The sequence below is a fragment of the Platalea leucorodia genome, assembly GCF_965183815.1.
Source record: "Platalea leucorodia genome assembly, chromosome: 1".
Lineage (NCBI taxonomy): Eukaryota > Metazoa > Chordata > Aves > Pelecaniformes > Threskiornithidae > Platalea > Platalea leucorodia.
In genome coordinates this window covers 46,532,621-46,554,809 of record NC_138823.1, presented here as the reverse complement: position 1 = coordinate 46,554,809, position 22,189 = coordinate 46,532,621, and the positions used below count along the sequence as shown (strand labels likewise).

Here is a 22,189-nt window from a genome sequence, read left to right as displayed (position 1 = left end):
TGGTCAAGAAACAATAGGAAAAGCCCAGAGATGAGTACCAGAACAAGGAGAGGAGTACAAGAATGAGTCTGATGGGAGTTTTTTGGTTGTTTTGTAGTTGCATTGTTTGTTGGTTTTTTTTTAATATTAGGTTTAGTAATCAAATACTTAAATAAAATCAAACATATGCATATATTGAGATGTCTTTCTGAATACTAGAGTTTGCTCAGGGATAGGTATTTGTTCTTCCTATTATGCATGTGAGGACGTTTGTGAGCATGTATGCAAGCATGGACTCGTAAAGAGTCCTTGCCAATAGCAAATGCCAAACCTCTGTGGGAGAAAAGGCTGGTGTTCTTAGTAAGCTCTACAAAACGTTGAACGACGTGTTTTAAAATGGAATTTATTTATTAAAATTTCTCTGATAGTCCTCCAAACTTGAACCAACCAACCAAGTACCCTGACTCTCCATGCCTTGGTCAGAAGTTGTGAGCTCAAGTTCTTCACTCTGACGCGTGGCCCTCAGCTGCTTGGGCGGGTATTGCAGAGCTCTTCTGGCCTGAGAAGCAGCTTCTCCTGATACCTGAGGAGTGGTGATGCTGTGTAACGGTGGCAGAGTGGCCACACTCCTTGCCTTTCCACCACTGGCAGAGGAGTTGTTGGTGTAACCTGTTGCCTCAAATCTGCGTTGTGTCGTGGTGCCTAGGAAGGAAATAAAGAATCGGACACCTTCTGTACAACAGAATGCTATGAAGGTTTCCTTCCGTTTCAATGGCAAGCTGTGGTCCTCACAATCCTATGGACAGGGGAACATGTTCATCCTCCTATAGAGTGCTCCAGAACTGGGGCTGGAGGAAGGATTTGACTTCTTTCACTAGAAAATTGTAGGTAAATTCAAAGTGCGCATATAAAATTAAGGACTCTAGATTGTTACTATCCAGGAATGTGGCTTTAGTGTTCTGATAGCTTCGTTAATGTGTCAGCTTAGTTTTCATCTAATTATCAGAAAAGCATATAGAATGGTAAGACTTACTAGAAATGGTGTTGAAAACATCATGATGTCACTGTAGAAGTTCATGGCGCATTTTTAGGTTGGAATTTCGGTCCCCCAAATCAAAAACACATAGCAGAAGTGGAAAAAGAGAAGAGTGACAAGGAGAGGTATGAAGCAGCTTCCCTATGAGAAATGCCTAAGATGACTAGGGCTCTTCACCTTGAAAAAGCAGTGGCTGGGAGAGGATGTGATAAAGATCTGTAATAGGAAGTGCATCGAGAAGGATGATTGTTCACTGCCTCTTAAAAGCAAGAAGTGGGGGGCAGCAATGTAACCACTAGGTGACAGATCAAAACAAATAAAAGGAAGTGGTTCCTCACATGCATGTAATTAGACTGCAGAGCACTGTGGACGCTGCAGGATGTTGTAGATGCTGTAAACGTACAAATGGTCAAAAAGCAGGCGCACAAGTTCCTGGAAGAAAAGTCTACGAAGGACTGTTAACTACGAAGATGCTACTTCTGTCTTAGGAAGTCCCTAAGCTGAAAGTTTCTAGAAGTTATTAGAGAGTGTTCTGGAGAACTTTCACTAGACGCTTGTGGGTTTTTTTGCAGTCTTCCTCAAACATCTGTTGTTTGCTGCTGTAAGCTATGGGGTAGGTGGGCCTCTGATCTCACACTGGTACAGCCATTTTTGTTATCTCTAACATTCACCATGAGCTTTAATATGATGTAACTTTTTGCAGTTTGCTTGCTTCCCTTTTTTCACCTTTCAGAATCCCTCTGATATATCGCTAGACTTTCTGGTGGCTCCAGCCATCCTCCCTCAGCCACCTCATACTCTACGTGCAGTTTAGCACCAGGAGCAGAGAGAAGAAGTCGTCTGAGTAATGAGCTCGTGGCTAGTCAGACACAAGTTGATATATGGGGTAAACACACAGTTCGGAATTCTTTCATAACATTTTGATTATGAAAAGATAACCACGATATTTATATCTCCTCAGTTACTTGTAACACCCTCATACTGTGGTGGGGGAGTGTTTTTGTTTTGTTATTAAAGCAACTTTCTCATTTTAACGCTTTATTGCATGCAGATTTTTTACCAATAGAACTTCAAATCTTTTAAAAATTGCTTTGTGCCCAGCTTACGCACTAGGTAGTAAAAAAGTCCCAGCATCACAGTTGGAGTAGATTTTTAGCAAATTCTGTCAAAAGTATTCGCCCAATGAGCTCAAGAGATTGTTTTTGTGCCAGTTCGTGCATAAGTGTAGCCTGTGAGTGGGATTTTATGTTTGGTGGTACCAAAGGTTAAGCTTTGTCATGATAAATTGTGGTTCAGAATGCTAGAAATTTCAGGTGCTTTCTTCGTCGCCGAAGCAAGTGGCTGGAGAGCTTTAAGAAACTTCCCTACTTTCCAGTCTTGGTAAAGCCTGGTATTACAGTAATTTCCTGGAGGTGGATGAGATTTGTTTTGATATCCGTCTGTGCTTTCCTACATCAGAAGACTTGTACATCCTCTTCAGTTAGCACACAGTGCACCTCCCTGCAGAGGTGAGAGCATTGGGCGTGTGATTTAATAGTGCATAATGTTAACCACAAGCTTTTTATAGCAAAGCTCTTCTAAATGTGAAAATTTCCATACAACTTTTTTCATGCTACAGGGTGTCACATTTCAAAAGGCAGTACCATGGCAAGCCAGTGGTTAGTTTATATGATTACTTTGAAATTAGTAAAATGATATAGTGATAAAAATGCTGGCTTTGTGTGCAGTAATTTCTTGCTGGAGTGATTTCTTAGGTTTACAAGTAATTTTGTTGAAAAGTACAATATTATTTTGCAGAAAGAACTTACGTTACAATAGAGAAGACTTTTTTCATTACTTGTGTTGTTTTACTAATTTCCTTAGAGTTTGCTTTTTGCTTAAGGTTGAGTGACAAATGGTAACAGATTAGGTTATAACAATATATACATTTAATAGCTCTGTATTCTTTTCTCTGTGTGTTGTATTCAAGGAAGGAGTCCTCAAGCAAAATATTTTTCCAATAGGGAAACAAAACAAATGTCTAGCCATTCACAAATAAAATGCATCAGATTCTAGAAGCAGGCATTTTAGACATAGCTTGAGTAGCTTTTTATTGTTGTATCTTCTGCAGAGCTGCTATTTTAAGGTGCTGAAGCTATATTTCTTTGGAAACCTAACACAGCTGAGAATTGTATATTTGACATATATGACTCTGGACATTGGTCTAGGTGGTTAATACTATTTCTTCATGGAGGAAAGAATACAATGAGCCTTGAGAACTTGTCCCACAATAATCTGTTGCTTTGAATAAGATAACTTCAAAGAAAGAGATACCAGCTGATTTTTGTTTTCTGTCTTTGAGGCTGGGGCAGGGGAAGAAATTTTTCATTGTGAAAGCGTGAGCTCGCAAACACAGTATTCACACAGATCATTCAAGCAATGGTAAATGACGATGGAGGCTTACATGCGAGTGGTGAGATAACTCGCTCATGGATGAAAACTCTGTGTTTGGGCAATCTCTAGGCATGGCAGAAGGTAGATCTGTTCCAAATGGCTTTTTGATTTGGGCTACATATTGGGGAGATAGTTATTGTCCTTGGGTGGTATGTGGGCAGAGATCTGTCTGGACTTGGGGAATTCACTGGGGTTTTTAAAAATTATTATCATTATTGTGGTGTTCGGGCATTTCTTGGACACGTTATAATTTTTCACAGGTAAAACACTGTAAATGGCACTCAAGCCCAAGCAAGAGGCAGCATGAGCAACTTCCTCCATATTGGACAAAATAAGCAATTCCTAGGAAGTTAAGGATGGGCCCTGTATGGTGTTCCTATGGGGGATGATTCCTCATGCTTCTGGGCAACAGAGTAAGGCTCTGGCGTGCTCTTACCCTGCATGTACTACTGCTGTTCCGCTTGGTGGGCGTTAAAGCTTCTTTACGCAGAAGTCATTGTTCTGAGACTTGAAATTAGCCTATTTCTTAATTACAGTGCATGTTGTAGGTCGTTGAAATGTTAAGAGTGTTCAGTTAATGCAATGTGCTCTTCAAAAAATGCTCTAGGCACTTTACACTTTGTAAAAGAAAAGAGAAAAAAGCCCAATAAAATACCCAGGGAGAGCAAACAAAAAAATATGTTCTCTAATTTAAAGTGATCCAGAGTCATCTCAAGTTCATGAACCAGCGCTGCCGTTTGATGTCAGCAGAACTGAGCGGAAGCGTGTGGTTTGAGAGCTCGCTGCTGCCATAGAGTCACAACTTCTCGCTGGCTGAGCCTGTGGATGGGCTGCGCGGGGCAGACCGCAGTGCAAACCTGCCGACTGTTTGGCAGCAGGATTAAGACCCTGCCTCGAGTTGAAACTTCAGCTACTTTATACCATGCCATGCTGTAAGTTCTGCAGTGTTTCATATCTCGAATGGTGAGAGAAGTAACAGAGAAGTAGGCAAGGACACCTCCTGCTTCTACTCTGCCATTTCATCATAGGAGGGAGGAAGAGAAAGAACAAGCTATGTCCTTGGAGAGAGAAGCAAGCTGCTGCTGGAAAAGAAAAAAAAATAACATTATTGCCTCATGTTCCTTTAGCATGTGACCAGTTACGGCAATTGCTGATTGTCTACATACCAGGAAAAAAAATGCCCTGTAGTATAAAAAGTTCACAATCTCTACTTCAGGTCATTACAAACGACCTTTCCTCTAAAGGCAGTTATTAAGGAAGTCGACTACTAATCCAACATTTAAATATACTTTGCTGAGCAGGAAGAAAATCAGAGAGTACAAGAGAGGTGGCTTTTTTAAAGTCTGTAGTGAACTTTATTTTCTTTCCATTGTCTCTGTGTGATTTACTGAATAAGGTGTCTCTCATTCTTTGAAAATAAGCTTTTAAATATAATGAAGCAGATAGATAGAAAAATTTAAGAGACGTCATAGAAGACTTGAAATGCCCATTTAACACTTGATCTGTTAAAAGGATGCTAGAGAGTGCACTCTGCATCCCACAGAGTAGGACTGCTTCTGGCTGTAGAGAATCTGCAGCTGGAACAGATACAGAAGGAGGTGATCAGTTATGGTGTCTCAGGCACTGGGGCAACACATGCAGCTCAGGACTGCAGGGATTGCTTGGGGAAGTGATTCCCCCCTCCCCCCCCACCAACTGTTCCAGCTTGATAGGTTTTCTTTGCCCTAGACTGTATCTTCCAAGCAGACGAAAAGAATTAAGGTGTGTGTTTGTGTTTCCAACATGGTTGCCTTTGTTGCAAAGAGAACAGTATGAGCAATATACAGTGGCAATGCAGAATTTTCTGCCATGATGATGATGATGATCAAAACTCCCATCCTGCAGAACTTGTTTGAGCTGAGCAATAGTAGGAAGAATTTCTGGAAAAGGGCAGAGTTTTCATTTGATTAATTAATATTACATTCATAATTCTATTATTCATATTGAAGAATAAATATATAAAATGTGAGAATCTTTATTATATATTATATAGAGAGAATATACATTATTTTATATATACTACATATATTTGTATGTGTATATAAATATAAAATACTTCCATTTAGCCATCCACCTGTACACAAAATAGTGAGCTTATTACAAATTTTTTTTTTTTCTTTCTTTCATTTCAATTGGTTGTTATTTCTATTTATTTCTGGTCCTTTTCATTTCCTATTGGGAGAAATCCATCCATTGAGAAATAGGGAAGATTTAAGTAGACTGCTGTGATTATTCCTCTGACCTAGCTGAAGAGTTGCTGCTGAGTATGTGGACACCTGTGCAGGTCTAAGATAAGTGATTCATTAAGGAAAGTGTTTTTAGTGAACTAATTGCAGGTAAGAAATGGGGGGCTTCTCCTGAAAGTGTATGTATGTCTCTTTTTTGCTTTGTGGAAAAGCTGAGTAGCCATTAATTTATGCGTTACCCGTGTAATGATATGATGAAAACTGAGCCGAGAAAGCTCTTGGTGGTTATAAAAGTACTCAAGGCATGGAATGCATACATAGGCATAGCAAAACCATGATACACGTAATTTGGGTATCAGTAAAACCTACCTGCCTTAAAAAAAAAAACAAAAACAAAAAAAAACCAAAACCTGATCATATATCTGCACAGGAAAATAAAAATAAACCATAAACCTCAGAGTTCCTGCGAATGATTTGCTACTAACGTCAGTATTTTTTTGAGAATGAGATTATTTAGATCAAGCAAACATTCTTCTGACATTAGTGACGTCACAGTCTCGTGTTCAGAGAGATTTCCTGTTTACTTTGCGTCTGAACACAGACGTCTCAAGAAAGTAGGTGCTAAAATTTTCATTCCACATCTGCATATAAAGACAGCCCAAACTGTTCTGAGATCCGTAGCAAACTTTGTATACATTTTTGTTCTTCAGAAAAGAGGGGGTAGTGACAGTTTAAAAATCTCGTAAGGTCAGAGATGTCTTGGTTTGCTGACCCAGCTAATTCCTCAGTTTTAATCCTGTAATGCAGAAAATCAGGAGGCAGTGTCAGTTTGGCAGCCTCATGAGCTACTGTCCTGCTCTTCTTAACTGGGACCTTTGATAGCAAATCCACCTGGAGTCAGGGGACCGAGTGTCCCTTAGGGATGAACTGCTGCTCACTTAGATCTGAAGAGTTTACAGATGGCAGTAAGGCATCATGGTGAAGTTCAGTACTTAGTTTTATGCTGTAACTTTTCACGAATTTTCTATTTCAGATCATAACTTCCGTGAGTGTTCACAGATAGAAGCAATACATCTTTTTTATAATTTGGGTGTATGATTCATAGTTTTAAGTTGCAAGCTTAGTTTTAAATGTATACTTTTTTCCAAAAGGCAGAGATCATCTTCCTGTTGCATTATTTTCCTAATTATAAAAAACTTGGGATTATATTTAATAACTTGCTGCAACTCTTCCTATTCTTTTGAAAATATGTATGCGTTAATTTCCATTTAGCTATCCACTCTGTAGAGAACGAAGGAATCTCTTATAAAACAGACCATGGTCAAGATCTTGTATGGACCGAGATCAGAAATAAGTATTATGGACTGAGAACAGAAATAAGTATTTTTGAGTGGGGTTTGTTTCGGTTTTTGTTTTTGGTTTTTTTTTTTTTTTTTTTTTTTCCACTTTGCATGGTTGCATTTTGAGAAATAATGTCGTAGATGTGAAAACTTGCTTCATCTCCATAATGTGACTGTTGAGCAGGCTGAAGTCCTGAAGCTCCTTCTGAACTCAGGTCAGCTCAGCTTTGCTGCCATGGCAGGAGGCCTTGTTTTACTCCCAAGCGATACAAATCTAATAGTAGAAAAACGCAGCCTGCAATAAAGTCACTAAGCGAATTTTGTTTCTGTTTTGATGGTCTCTAGAAAATGAGATTACTGATTGTTTTCGTTAGTTGACTTCATTAGATTTGTATCCTGTGAGTATAAAAAGCGTATTTCTGAATGTATGATTGCGATACTAGCATATGAAAAAATCCTGACATTGAGACACGCTTTGGCATTAAATTATTGTGTGTTTAGAGATTCTGCAACCATTACCTTAATCTGCTAGGTGAGAAATTGCTGCATGTGAAGAAGCTGTTTGGGAATTTACATTGTCACTAGAAGCCAAAACTGGGTCTTGGAGAGCACATTTATGACAGCAGCAAACACACAGGCAAAATAATATGTGGCATATCGTAGGAAAAGCATAAGATTTTGCTTTTAGAAAAAGAGAGGAGAAAGAGCGAGAGGAACAGCTTGCTGCTGGCTGCAGTGAGAATGAATTCGCGTCGGTGGGAAGCGCTCACCAGAGGGGATGTCCTGGTCTGCAGGGGCCAGGCTGGGTCCAGCAGAGCCAGCTCTCTGAATTAACACGGAGCTGGATTAATAATGTGTCGTTCATGGCTTTTACCTCAGTAACTGTACGCAGGGCTTCCTGGTGGTCTTGGTTCTGCGCTGACAACGCGGAGACACCAAGTAGCATTTGCGTGGAGCCAGATGGGGTTCACGGGGCTCGTCAGCTCAGCCGGCTTCCAGGTGTAAGTTGTCCCTGGATGCGGTGGAGCTCCACTTGCCCAGGGCTATGCCTGAGCTAATAGGGCTGATCCGAGCTGAAGGTATCTATGGGGTGGTTTATTTGCAATTTGGATAACACACCTTTGAGTGTTTTAGTGGTAACTATAGAAAAAAGGGGAGAGAAATACACCACCACACACATTTTAAAATAGTGCTTATCGGTAGTTTAACTTGTCATGGATTTGATGCTACTTAATTTTTTTCCAGGCAAAAACTGCTTCTCAAAAATGCAGATGTTCCTGTTATCATGAATACATATTTTAGTCAGAAGGTGCTACTCAGTGAACATTCAGAAACAAGAGAGAAGACATACGGTCTTACGAAGATGCTTATTAGGAAGAATATTATATCTTTGGCACAGACGTTCAGACTAGATGACCTTGATGATGAGTTACGTCAGGAATCTTCAGATAATCAGGTAAGGTCCATTTGGTTCACAGTTTAGCACTTGGTAAGAAGTTGGTGAGCAGATGTTTGGAAATCATAACAAAAACAAAAATTCTAAAATACTGACCTGTTCAGTTTCCCCTTTCATTTAGCCACAGCTGAATAATATGCAGTGTTTATTTTAATAATATTTTCTTAGCGAAGGCTTTTGGCCCATTCAGATGCTGAACTGCTGTGAGGTTATTTTGCTGAAGTCTCGCTACTGTGCTAAATAGTCATTGTAGCTTGGTTTTTCATTGATTTTTCTCTTATTCTTTATAGCTGAATAGCTAAGCTTTATTTGAAATATAAAATCTTTTTTCTGCTAACTCACTTAAGATAGTATTTAAATAAACATTCTCTTTTCCCACTCCTATTTCTTAACTAATTTCCTAATCGATCCTATCTTTATTTTAAAGCAGCAGTTGGTAACACGACCCTGCTTTCCCACGCCTTCAATTTGTTTGCTTTCCTATTTTGACTTTGTCTGTATTAAAATGACTACTGACTGTGCATGTCTCTAGCTGTGGTTGTACAAGCTGAGGTATTTTAAGGGATCTGGTTTTCTGATAGTCTGTGCCAGCACTTTCTGAAAGTAAGGTTCTTGTACAAGCTTTATATTGGCCACCCAAAATCATTCTTAATATTTGAGAATTTTGGCCTTACAAGTTTGATGAACAACACTGAGTGTCAACGTTTTGTATTTGTTTATATATAATTCCCATTATAGGCCTGGGAATGAGAAAGTTAAATAAATCAAATCCTAATCTCCTTTCTTGCTTCAACTCTACCTTGTAAAAAGCTTCTGCTGTGGTATTCGAAAACCAGAACAATTTACTTGGTCCCCTCATGGTTCCTAACAAACAAAACCACTTCACTTAGAACTCAGTACACAACTTTTATTGCAACCACTTTGTAGACAAGGGGTAGTGTTGTACCACAGTTGTCTTTTAAATGCTGCAAATTCTCCTTCTCTACTGGTGGATAATACTTATGGCACAGTCTGCAATACTCTGAAAACCCTTCTTGGAACCCAGCTTTTTATAAAAACAGGTTTTGTTGTGAAAATAGAAATTTGGCTTGTGCTGGGAAGGGGCCTATATATATAGACCATGTTAGTCTGTACTTGCAGACAATTTTTACTAAAAGAGATTTATTTTAAAATTAATGAAATTACTCATTTAGATTAAGGCAAAATGTAGCATAATTTTATTAGTAAAATTTATTTTGAAAGTTTGGACTTCTATTAATAAAATACGTTTTGGAAGTAGTGAAAGAATAAATTAAGGTTTGTACTTTCACAGTTTTATACTTTTCATTAATCATCTAATTCTTTTACATTGAAACATTTTACATTGAACTTTATAAATCTGAGGACAAACTTACTGTTCCATAAAACTAGGCACCTGTTCATTTTCACCTAAATCTGAAAGTCTGGAATCATTCAAGATGGATTTTACCTCTTTTTTTTAGAAGAGGAAGAAAAAGAGGAAGGAAAGAACATCAAAGAAGTAAAAATTAAACTCAATTCAAGGGGAAGAATTGTGAATACTAATATCGATTCTGTTTTCCTGCTGGTGTCACCCTCATCTCTCATGGATTGAGTTAGCTCCGTCCAGAGCACCAGTTAAATACAGGAAAGCACTGCGTGCTCAACTCTCTTGCGCATTCATTAAAAATCCACAATAAATACTGGTCATTAGTCTGTAAGTTAGTTTAGGTGCAGTAATTGTTTTGAAACTGATTTTGCACTTCTTGCAGTGATTTTTCATGCTGAAGTTTTACTCTTTAGCACTACATTGTTTTGAGGTCCTGTGAAATGCTTCTGTTAATGGGTTTTCCTTCACCAGGTTGCTTGTGCTCCACAAATCCATAACAACTGCGATTTGAAACAGCATCCCTTAGCACGGAGTGCTGTTAATGATTCTCTGCTTGAAATGGTGGAAAGCCAGGGAGCAGTGGGATGGAGAGAAGCGCAGGTACGAGTCGTTATCCAAAGGGTGTACTGTTTGCCTGCAAGAGAAGGTTGCAGAAGCCACGTTCAAGGAAACAAGCCTCTTTGTGCAACACCCATCATAAATTCAGATCCACCAAATGTTAGGTGAGTAGTAAGATGCACGGGAATTTTCCTGTTGAGGCTGTGATATATGAGAAACCAAAGAGGAGGGAGTTCGTAAATGTTCGTTCTTATTCGTCAGCTGACAGCGAATAAGCACACTCAGCAAGGCGCGGGGCTCTTGATGGAAGTGGTGTAGTTTTTTAATAGGTATAGTGTGACACAGAAGTTGTCCTGCCCAGAGGAGGGAAGGATCTGTCTATAGTTCATGTCATCAACAGATTACAGGAAGATTGAAAACGAATTAATGGGAAGTTAATTTAAAACCAGTCATGTTCATCGACATCTTATGCTGTTCCTTGAGTTTCACAGAATAACTGTTACTTCCCATTTACCTATTTCAGTCTCCAGTATGCTCTGCTAGTAAGTTATGCTCTACAGCGGTCTTTTGAAACAACAGAGAAATACACAGAGAGATGGAGAAGCGAAAGGCTTTTCTAAAATGGGGATTTTGCACAGATGCCATTAGAGAAACATAGGTGTACACATGCAGACTTCCATTATGAAGCCACTGGAAAAAGCTCCTGTTGACTTCTGGAAATCTGGAGGTCACAGCAGTTCAGCTCCTCTGCAGTAAAAAGTGATCCGGTGTCAAAACATTAACACCAATGCAGAAATCTTATACGCAAAGCCCATGGAGCATACAGCTTTAGACCAGCGGTTTTAACCTCTTCTGTTTTAGTCTTTGCATCCTAACACTGGTCTGATTTCAGTGTAGGGAATCAAGAATGGGACCTTGTTTTCTTAAGTACAAAAGATATGCCAGACACAGATTTCCCTTCTGACCAGTACTGAACTGTTGAATCCTTTCCTTCTCCTTTTATGATCCTCAAGGTTTGAGACCAAAGACTGATTTCAAAGTCTTTCTCAGCAACTCTGGGTCTGAGATCACTGTGTCTATTATTGAATTTCCTTCCTTTGGTTTTGCACTAACTTTTGGTTCATGCTGGCTTAAAATTTTAAAGCGTAAGATACATTTGATTTTGTTTTCACTCGGGAAGCTTATTAAAGTGAGTTACAGTGGCAGAGCTTTTATAAAGCTTATAATTTCAACCTTTCAGGACATTAGGAGATCTATCTTCCTGCAGAGTTTAGGACCTGGATGGAGATGTGCGATTAGTTTAAAAGGTCCCATTGAGAACTCTGCAGATGTAATTTGCAATAGGCTTTGAAGGGATTCTTCAAAGGTTCAGAGAATTTGAGTTCCTCTAAGCCACCCTGCTGGTGGGTAGTAGCATGCTTACAAGTCCTTCTTCCTGAGCTTTTGAAACACTGGAATTCTCCCAATTCTTGCTACCTTGTAAGCCACTGGATATTTTACAGCACTCGTTGACCAATAAAATTCCTCCAGGAGAAATTTAGGAAGATTGTTCTTTCCTATAATGCAAGCTTGGTCATCGCCCACAGGAAAGTAATGATCAACAGCCTTGTCCCCAATAGTTTTTGAAAGCTCCTTACACGTAACAGTTAAACTGACCTTAACTTGCATTATTTTTTAAAAAGTAATCAGTACATCTTGTTGTGTGAACTCATTGCATTATATTTAATTCATTCTTGCTATAATATATATTTTTTTTTAAAGTGAGAGGAAAAGTACTTTCTGAGCCCCACATCAATATGTGATTTTGAGGACAGTATTTCTCCATGTAGATTTTCTTTCAGAGGGCTACATTTGATCAAAAGTCAGGGCAGCTGACAGTCTATTATTCAAGCTGATTTTTAACACCATCAGTTCTAGCAGAGTTCAAATGATAATACCGTCTCCATATTTCCTTTCCAACTTTTAACCAAAAGTATACTTAACTTGCAATCACATGATTTGAGGTAGTTAACCTGCCTGAGCCCACACCCTTCACAGGAATGGGGTGAAAGAAAAGAGAAATCTCAGATTGCACTTCTTATGTCAAACTTGAAATAGAAATAAAATAAAAAATGAGAGTCCATTGCTTCTGAGTACATGCTGTATCTGGGTATTCTCATGTGCAGTTGTTAAACTGGCCTCTAGGAAGTTCCTCAAATTTTATAGATGTCCCAGCTCAGAAAAGAGCTTGGTTGTTGTCGCTCGCAGCTGTCTTTTGGATCCTGCAGAGAAAAATGAACCCACTTTCTCTTTTGCAAAGAGAGAAGGAACATTTCTTTTGAAGACCGAGGAATGGAAAACACCTCATACTGCTTTATCAGCTGCTATTTCCATGGCTGATAAGCATCCACATGAGACTTTTCTCCTCTATCAAAAATGTCTGTGTCTGTCACCTGATAGTGAGCAAAAGGGTCCAACGCCCTCTGGCAGTCCTTTGAACCAAATGATGGCTCATTCTCTTGTAATTAAAAAAAACCTCTTTTTTTCTTTCTAAACTTCTTTTTGTAACGCAAGATTAGTTAGATAATTCATTGTCTCGTAAACAAAAGTTTCTAATTAGATATCAAGGTAGATGAATAGTTAATTGATTTGTATTTTAGGCTGTTTTATTGTATATCTTCTTTTGTAGCACTCCACAATAACCTACATGTTATTGCCACAGGGAAGCACAAAAAACACAGTAAGCTGAAAAGAGGCATGAAATTAAATGTGGAGCAGGGGAAGTGATGCATTTTGTTCAAGGCATCCAGTTTCTAGAAACAGACTGTCAAATTGTGGGAGAAACCTCTATTTTCATTGTAAGGAAATGGATTAATTTACTTGGTTAAAACTAACATGGGTAAAGCATAGAAATCATGGTAATGCCTATATGCATCTAGCTTTTATTGTTCATAAATACACATATAGAGAATATGGCCTTTTACTGATAGACAGATGGATATATCTGATTAGTTTAAGTCTGTTTAGCCGAAGTATCTAAACCATTTTCCGAAAACGCAGTCTCTGTAATGATTTCTCAGCGAAGTTCTCCAGCTTCTGTCATACATAAATTGGCCCCCTGTTCCCTGCATTATTGTTGAGTCATTTGCCTTTCCCCCCTCCCCGTAATTAACTGCTCTCGCAAATTGACTTTTCATGCTGAAGGAGTTTCATGGGAGAAAAAAAAAAAGGAAGAAAATATGACTCGCCGTGACTGTCTGCCCATTTCTAGCATTCCTGGCATACTTTTTGCTGCCTTTTCCCCTCTGATGAGAGAGATACTTTTGCTAATGACACAACACATGTTTGTCTAAACACAGTTATTTTGACTCTTTTTGAAAAAGCCCTGGCTTAGACGTACGAGGATCCCAAAGAGACTCCTGTCAACCTGAGGAGCTCACTGGCGCTGAGGTGTCTGACTCACTGCGTCGGCCTTGTACTTTGTGTTCCTGGGATAAAGCAGTGTATAATTTGGATTTTGCTTTTGCCAGTATCTGTTTGTTTTGAGCGGGCCACGTGAGTTCAGTAAAAAATAGAGCTGGTCAGTTTTATGCCTTAAAGGACAGGGCTGGCTGTGTGGTAGTTGGTGAAACTAAAATAGATGCATTTTTAGGACTATTAGGCAGTTAAACTGGTCAGAGTGCTCAAAAGATTTGGGTGAGGAGGCTGGACAGAAAAGGGTGTTGCCTATTAAGAAGGAAAAGCTAAGCACTGCTAATATAAGACAATGCTAGCTATAGCTGTGAATCCACATTTTAAAATCTTTGTGGATGACTAGAGAAATTTTCCATTCGCTTCTCTTGGCATATGTTTTGACCTACTTCCTACCTGAATGTTAGCACTCTAGCCTGCTATATAACTTTCTATCCCAAGAACAAAAGAAAGACAGTACATTGACTTTAAAAAATAATGTGGTCTGCCCCTATGCACTAGTCATCAATAGTTCTTTTGGTTTCGCTCGTTATTTTGTTTTCAATTTGCCAGATATAAGAGAAGTGGAAAGGCCGGCTACCATGCAAGCAGGACCCTTGGGGAGCAAACTATTTAGAAGAGCCGAGGTTTTGTTTTAGTGGCTGGAAGAAATAGAAGTGTGGGGAAAGTCACATTTCTCTTTCTGAGCAGGCCCCCAGAAACATGATAGTCAGTTGCTGGGATTCATTATGCTCTAGCAAGTTGTTGCAAGTTTCTGAGTAGTCTGTTCCTACGTAATTCTGTGTAAAACAGTTTTATTGGCCAGTGGTAATCCTGTAAAATTAATTCATCTAATCATCTTTGCTGTTTATCTTAACACAAATCTAGTCAATGGGTTAACCTGTCTGGCAGCATGCACAACTAAAAGTTGAGTGTCAAGTGCTGCAACTAGCATTCCAAGTAGGTGGACTAATATATTGAAAAGTCACCCACCCTTCTGGTACAGAAAACCTAGCTTAAATTTTATAAAGCATATTGAAATAAACAACAACAACAACAAAAACCCTGGAGGTCATCTTATTTGAAAAAAGCCCAGATTGGAAAGGACTGTCATGAAAGATCCATGTTCACAGATGCTAACATCTGTCAGAATGTTTTTTGTGGCTAACTTAAATCTGTTTACAGCATTCCATTTGTTTTTTGTGTTTTTTCAACAAAACATTTTACATGGAATGGTCATAAATACAAGTTTTTAAAAATTACATTATGTTTCTGGGATGTGATTTTTCAAGTGGGAAATAAACAGGAAATAGGTAACTGAAGTGCAGTAGAGAGTACTCCATAAGCTAGAAGTTTCCTCTGATTTCCCCTTTTCAGATCCTTCTCAGAAGTGAAGATACGTGCTTTTAATATTCTTGCAAAGTAATCTAATTGCTACTTGACAGATTTGTAATAGTTCTCCTAACAGATGTGGTTCAAGGTCTAGTAACCTGTTTCTGCTTTGAAGTCTCTGGGTTTTTTTCTTTTTTTTTTTTTTTTATTCACAGTTAAGACTCCCTGACACTTGGATTATTCCCTCTTGCCTCCACCCTGCTCTATTTGTAATTCTCAAACTGGAGCCACCAAAACAGAGAGTAAGGATAAAAGACTGGTGGGAAAAACAGCTTTGGTATCACATTGTCCAGCTGAGACATTAAATTGTATTGTATATTTAACACTGTAGCTTCCCTCTGCTGTTGCCCAGATAGCCCTGAAAGTCTGTTTTCCCTGCTGCTGATGCTGCAGACAGATTGATGGAACTTGGGCTTCTTCCAGTGCCACTGTAGTACAACAATTTGTTAATTTGACATTACCGTTTATTTTTCAGTGCTAAATATTTACATAATCTTATTCTGTCCAAGGGCAAGGTGAAAGCACTGTTATCTGATATACTCTGTACAAAGACAAAAAAGGACCCCTCAACATACACCACTGTTTTTCGGCCCTGCACGGGGAATAGGCGATTAAACAGTTTGCCATTGTTCTAAAATATGTCAGGGCAGTGGTAAAAGCTGCTGATACAGAAAAGGGTCTCAAGAAGACAGTAGCCAGCGTAGACCACAAGTGTGACAGGGATTCAGTCTCTTTGGAAAGCAAATGGGCAGTAAGAGAAACAAACTGTCAGATGGCCAACACTGTGTGTGCAGGCTCCTGCATCTAGCAAAAAGGAGACACTTGTTGCTAGCTTGTATTTCCTCCATACTCAGGTGCTTAGACTGATCAGTAAAGTGCCCATATGTTCACAGAAGACAGTCACACACCCACCCCCCAAGCCTTTTCTTGGTCAAGAAGTAGGAGTAGCTCTACCTAGCGATGTATTCCCCATGATAGAGAAATGGCAGAGATATGTAAATAACATAGAGAGACAGATAAATGGCATGGAAGCATCATTGTAGAGTTGTGTATTCACCACCACTTACCTTGTAACCATACCTTTTCACACCTCCCACATCTGATGACTGCATACAGGGCTTTAGAAATCTGGGGTAGCTTTACGGCACCTGAACACCTCATTTCCCGCTGCTATCTGTTTTATGGCTGTATCCGCCAAACTGTTTGTTTTCAAGGGAATATGTAAATGGGGGGAATGGGAAGAGCAACGTGCCCCCCCCCCATGTTATCCTATAGTGGAGACGAGTCTAGCGAGTGGAAAGCTAACAATTTGAAAAGGTAATTTTCCAGACCTACAGCCATAATCAAGGTATGTGCTGTTGTACGTTGCCTGGTTTAAACCAGGAATAGTAATTTTCCAGCACCTTGTTATTTGTCAAGAAATATTCTAAGATGGCCTACGTAAAAGGTATGGAATCTTTCTCTTGGTTTTGACCTTTCTTCCCCTTGAATTTTTGTATCTCTGAAAGTTATGTGGTTGACAGAAGTGAGGCCGGAAATCCTCCATGTGTGTTTCACACCTCTACCTTTCAATGACTACATGACTTCGGTCCTGACCTGGAGGAAGTGTTAAAGTTGTGCTGGAGCTCTCTGAAACTCTTGTAAAAGCCAGACAGCATCTCTAAGATTTGTTTTCCTGCTACCGTGGTACAGAAGGCAAGGACCATGAGCAGTGATAAATGTTATAAATGCCTAGATAGACACATGCCGAGCTAACAGTTGGGAGACAAATTTAACCACCCAAACATTGCATGTAGGTGCTGTGCAACTTGGGCAGGTAAACACTCTTTGTATGCACAGACTTAAGTATCTGCATAGATCAGCGGATGCGCAAAGAAACATCAGCACAGATTTAATACAATAGCATGTTTCTGAAAAGATTCTTAGAAATAACTTCTTGTCATCAGCTTTGTAAAAGCTTCCGTTTGGATATAACAAATCCTTGGAAAGTTGTCATGAACATACTCTTAATCTTTTGGGAAGAAGGAGGTCTTTTGTCCCGAAGAGTACAGAGTCAGGAATACACCGTCCTGTGTGGTTTTAAAATTCTGGGCGCACTGTAGTAATTGAGACAAGACAGACTTTGAAAGGGACAGTATTGCTGGGACATAGGCCTGTACATCTGTATCTTAAGCTTTTATACACTTCCTTTTATAGAATACAAAAGATTAAGATAGAGCAAACAACACAAATAAAATAAAGGTCCTCAGAGAAGACAATCTTAATTAGTTCTTTCAGTAAGCACTGTGGTTTAAAATTGGTATGTAACGTATAAGTGCACTTAACGGAGTTACCTTATGCTCGTGTGCCAGTCCTGCCTGGCTGCAACACCTGCTGGTTTTGTTCCGTTTCGTGCAGCCAAAGGCAGTCAGCAACATCACACTGGGTAGGGATCTGCTACAGGCTGTGCCGAGAGCCTCAAACTCATTTAATTAACTCAGTTAATGCCTCAACCCCCTCTTTGGCTCAAGGGGGCTTCACAGGGTTTGGAGAAGAACATACTCCTCAAACAAGAAAAGCGATGAGCAAAGGCCTGGGATGAGCTTACTGTGTATTACACTTCACGGTATAAGGACTCAAGTGGAATAGTAGTTAAGAGAGATTTAGTTATTTTTGTAATTTTAGGCCAACAGTAAAAAAAAAGGAAGTGATTCACCTGATACTTACTGCCTGATATATGTTCAAAATGGTTTTGTAACTCACTGAGTTTAGATACCTGATTTGAGGCCTGTGTCTGGCTGCAGTGTAAGCTCCTCTGGACAACCCACTTTACAAGTGTGTAAGGCTAGGACTGAATGCAAAATATATTTCAGAGAGGTTTCACATTTAAATGGACTAAGAATGGTGTCATGAAGTTACAGAGTATAATTTTTGGTCATGTTTGTGTTGCGGGCTGTGTTTCATTCAATATCACATGATAACAGGATTTTATATACATACTTTAAAAATTATTTCTCTGTATCAGTGGTTTCCCAACTCTGGCACTCTTTTGGTGGTATGCTAGTCATTGAGAAGGATCTCACAGAAGCAGCTCCAGATCCTGCCCTTCTGGAGGTGCTAATCTGAGCCATCGGGCAGTTACCACCAGCCAACTGCAAATATCTTTGTGCACCTGCTTACGCCAGCTCAGAGGCGCTTACTGATCTGCGCAAGGGCTGCATCTGAAAGGCAACTTCGTTTGGCCGCCTGAGAGTGGGGTGAGGGTATTGATTGCTCCCGGTAGCCTTCCTTCTGCCTGCAGCCGTGGAAGGAAGGAGGCAAAGATGGAAGCGAAAGCAGCAAGCAGGCTCTCGTGCTGGGTCCTCTGCCCAGGAAGTTGGCCGCTGTCTTTCACGTACACGCAAGTGTAAACAGCAGGTAGGAGCGAAGTTGCAGTGCAAGACACTGTGAAGTCTCTACAGTGTTTCCACTTGCCATGCATTTGTGCTGCAATTTGACACTTTGTGCTGCCACTGCATGCTCTCGTCTTGTCATCTCCTGTACAGCATCATCATCCATACCTAGGAAGATGGCTTTAAGGACATTATTATAAAAGTATAAGATTATTCCATATTTCTCAGTAGTTCCCCAATTATTCTAGACCAAGGGCAGCCACATACTTAAAAGTGCTTGCCGGGCAGGTGGGGTATGGTCCCTCCCGCAGTCGTGGTCCCGATTCAGCACGTGCCGCAGGAACTCCATCAGCAAGGAGACGTTCACTTCTCTTTTTGAGTGAACGAACAGGGGAACTGCAAGGAACGCACCATTAGTGAGGTGGATGAAGAGATTGTGCTGGAGCCGCAGCTTCACAGAGGTGGGAAGTGTAGTTGGGATCATGGAAGCAGAGTCCCAGGTGAGGGAGCGCGTGGTAGGTTGTGGGAGAGGGAAGTAATGCGTGGAGCTGAGGTCCTCATATGAGGAATATGAGAGTGGTCGTAAGGTATTAAAATAGCATTTTGTGCAAGTAGCTTTCTGTCTGCCCTTTCATTTCCCTTGAGCCCCTGTAGTTCCTGCTATGGATTTCCTCTCTGAGGCAGCAACTTTCCCCACTATTGAACTCAAATGTGATCTAGTCATGACAGCTACAGATGTTCTTGTCTTTATCCTGTAACAATGGGATTATGCGTTTTCCCCTGCCTCTGAACAAATGCCAAAATTTGTAAGTTCTGTTTGACATGAGGAAAAATGTGAAAGGAAATTAATTTGATTGGAACAACAAGTTATGTCACATCTTCAATATAGAGCTATAAATTAACCGACGATAGTAACATAATGTAAATGGGAAGTGGAAGAGCTTGTTAGCAAAAACATTCAGTGCCTAATCTTTGCAAAAGTGTTTTTAATTTCTTTATTTCTATTTAATTGTAAGCGCGTATTTCCTTCGCAAGGGAGCTGAAAACTGCCAAAACTTTCTTGCTGCAGCCTGGGCTGTTTAGTCATGATTAAAAATATCTGTGATAGGAGCTCATCTACACCTTGGTGCTTCTGTGTATCTGAGTCATCATCCGTATTTGGACTGCCAGGGTTTGGGGGAGAATTGTAGCAATAACAGCCTGCGAAACCAGGCATTTGAAGTGGATGCCTCAACAGTCAGGAAAATCGGCGGCTCTCAGACTGTTTGCACTTCAACAGCGTTAAGTGGGGAGGGACTCTGCTACGGTCATGGATTTGTAAGAAATGAGTTGGAAATCAGTTTATATGCACCAGGTAGAAAGGGGAGAACTCAAAGCAAAAAGAGGTGCCAACTCTAATGTGGAGGCTGTAACTTCAGCAAATCAACAAACTGCAATTGGTTAATTTATTTTTAAATGCTTGCAAAGGGCTGCGCCATGTTGGATGACATCTGTACGTTAGATTTAGGAAACTCCTGCACAGCCAAATACATTATATTCTAACCTTCGTTTGATCCCTGTTAGATACATAGAAGCTGGATTTGGGGGTGACTGACATGGCTGCAGTTGCTGTTTGGGTAATGCAAATCGGAGGAAATTAAAAAAATAATGCATTGGACAAACTCATGAGAATGAAAAATCATGATACTTTGAAAAAAGAATTTTTTTAAAATGTACTTTTGAGTGCTTCTAAGCTTTTTGGGTGAAGAACCGAAAATTTCATCAGCCTCATGTAAAGGATTTCCTCTATAAAAATGGAAAAGAAAAAAAGCTGGGTATGATTCTTACTTACTGGTGGGACTTCAGAAGCTGAAGTTTTGAGATACACATCCAGTATTTTGAAGTGGAAAATAAATCTGAAAACAGGCAGTGCTTGTTACATGCTTTATGTGCTCCTAAAAGAAGGCTCCCCTTTTTCCTGTAAGGTGGGCTAATGCTCAGACAACGCTGGCTTGTGACAGTTGTTAGGAACCAGCAAACGCGGGACTGGAAGGAATTGCGTTTAGCCTCGCGCAGTGGGTAGCAAGGCGGCGTGCCTGGCCTCCCAGCGGAGACCTGCAGGGTTTGTCTCTGTCTGAGGTCACCTGCTGAAGAAACGCGTAGAAACAGACAGTGACAAAGTAACAGTTTTCAGGACAAAACTAGCTATTTTAAAATAGCAGATAAACAGTCCAGTAGCCAAAGAATAATGAAGAATGCGTGTGTGTGTGCAGCATGGTTGAATAAAAATTGCTGAGTGTTGTACCACTTTGTAACCCGATTTGTAACCCCAGAGTTGCATGCATCCTCTTTTCCATTAAATAGATTTTTTTCTTTCCTTGTCTGTATACGTACTGGATAAATCCGAGTCTTTTTTCTGCAGTTTTGTTTTATATTTGGCACAATGAAAATATAAATCCTGTAGTAAGTTTTGAGAGCACGCAGAACTCTGAAGGATGAAGTGTCGTTTCTCTGCTCCGTGTATGTCACTGCATGCATTATTTATTGTAACCAAATTCATAACAGCAGTACGGCAAAACATAGTAATATATTGTAAGAATGAGGCTGCGCTCAGCTTCAGCACGGGCTGACATTTTTATGCCCGTAGGTCGTTCCCTTGGTTAATAGATATTTCCTTCCTTTATCCGAGCCGTCACCAAAAGCCCAGGGCTCCGGGTTGCGGGAGGATTTGCTGGGCGAGCCGGACGGCCACGTGGTTTGTCTCTCCCCCTGCGTCCCCCATGCTCAGTGTGTCTCTGCACACGCTGTTCGGTAAACAAACTTTGGAGAACCAGAGCGAGCTGGTTCAGAGCAGCCAGTTCATTCACACAGACCACTTGGAAAGTGATGCCTTTGCGCAGCCTTGACGTACGGGCTGAGGGAAGTGGAGAAGTTAGTATTTATGTTTTCATTAATGCTTTTTATAGCTGCGAGCCAGCTGTAGCTAGTTAGCATTAGCCTAGGACATCTATTAGCGTGCAGACCTCTTACGCAGGATAAAGGGCTTCTGATGGAAACAGAGTTGTTACTCATGGTACTCATGGCTGTGTGTTTACATGAAGGCTGTTTGTGCTGACATAGGATATATATTAGAACAGCATGCACCTTTTTAATGAACAGATTTCCCAGGATTCGAGAGGATTTTGTGTAAAAACTTCTAGCGTAGCAAATCATAAGATTTGCATCTTTAAATGGCTTATTGCTTCTTTAAAAGCTATTCTTTTAAAATAATGCTTTGCAGCTACACAGATACAAAAAGTATTTGCTGTTTAGCTCTTAGGATGAGTCGGGAATAAGCAGTATTCCTGCAAGTCTTGAACACACGAGTTTGGACTGCTAAATTTTTTTGCTATGAATGATGTAAGTGGCTGGCAGTAGCACAGGATGAATTGGACCTAAGGGTTTGGCCCAGAGGAATTGATGGCTCAGCTATCCTTCTCTGGTTTCTCCCAGTTCTTGCTTTTTCTTTTTTTTTTTTTCCCTCTTCTTCTGGAAGATAGTTAGTCAGAAGGGTATTTAAAAATAAATAACAAAAGCAACTGCAAAACAGAGAATGAGGAAGGCA

The 22,189-nt window shown here is 40.0% G+C and overlaps 1 protein-coding gene across 1 annotated transcript in view; it reads left to right on the top strand.

The window, feature by feature from the left end:
* SPIDR (scaffold protein involved in DNA repair) overlaps nt 1-22,189 on the top strand; it is a gene marked incomplete at its 3' end in the record, with an annotated part of 207,009 nt that overhangs the window by 126,475 nt on the left and 58,345 nt on the right. The window contains exons 9-10 of the mRNA XM_082337127.1: nt 8,259-8,469; nt 10,328-10,578. Coding sequence (XP_082193253.1) covers nt 8,259-8,469; nt 10,328-10,578 — 462 coding nt within the window. The remainder of the gene's footprint in view (nt 1-8,258; nt 8,470-10,327; nt 10,579-22,189) is intronic.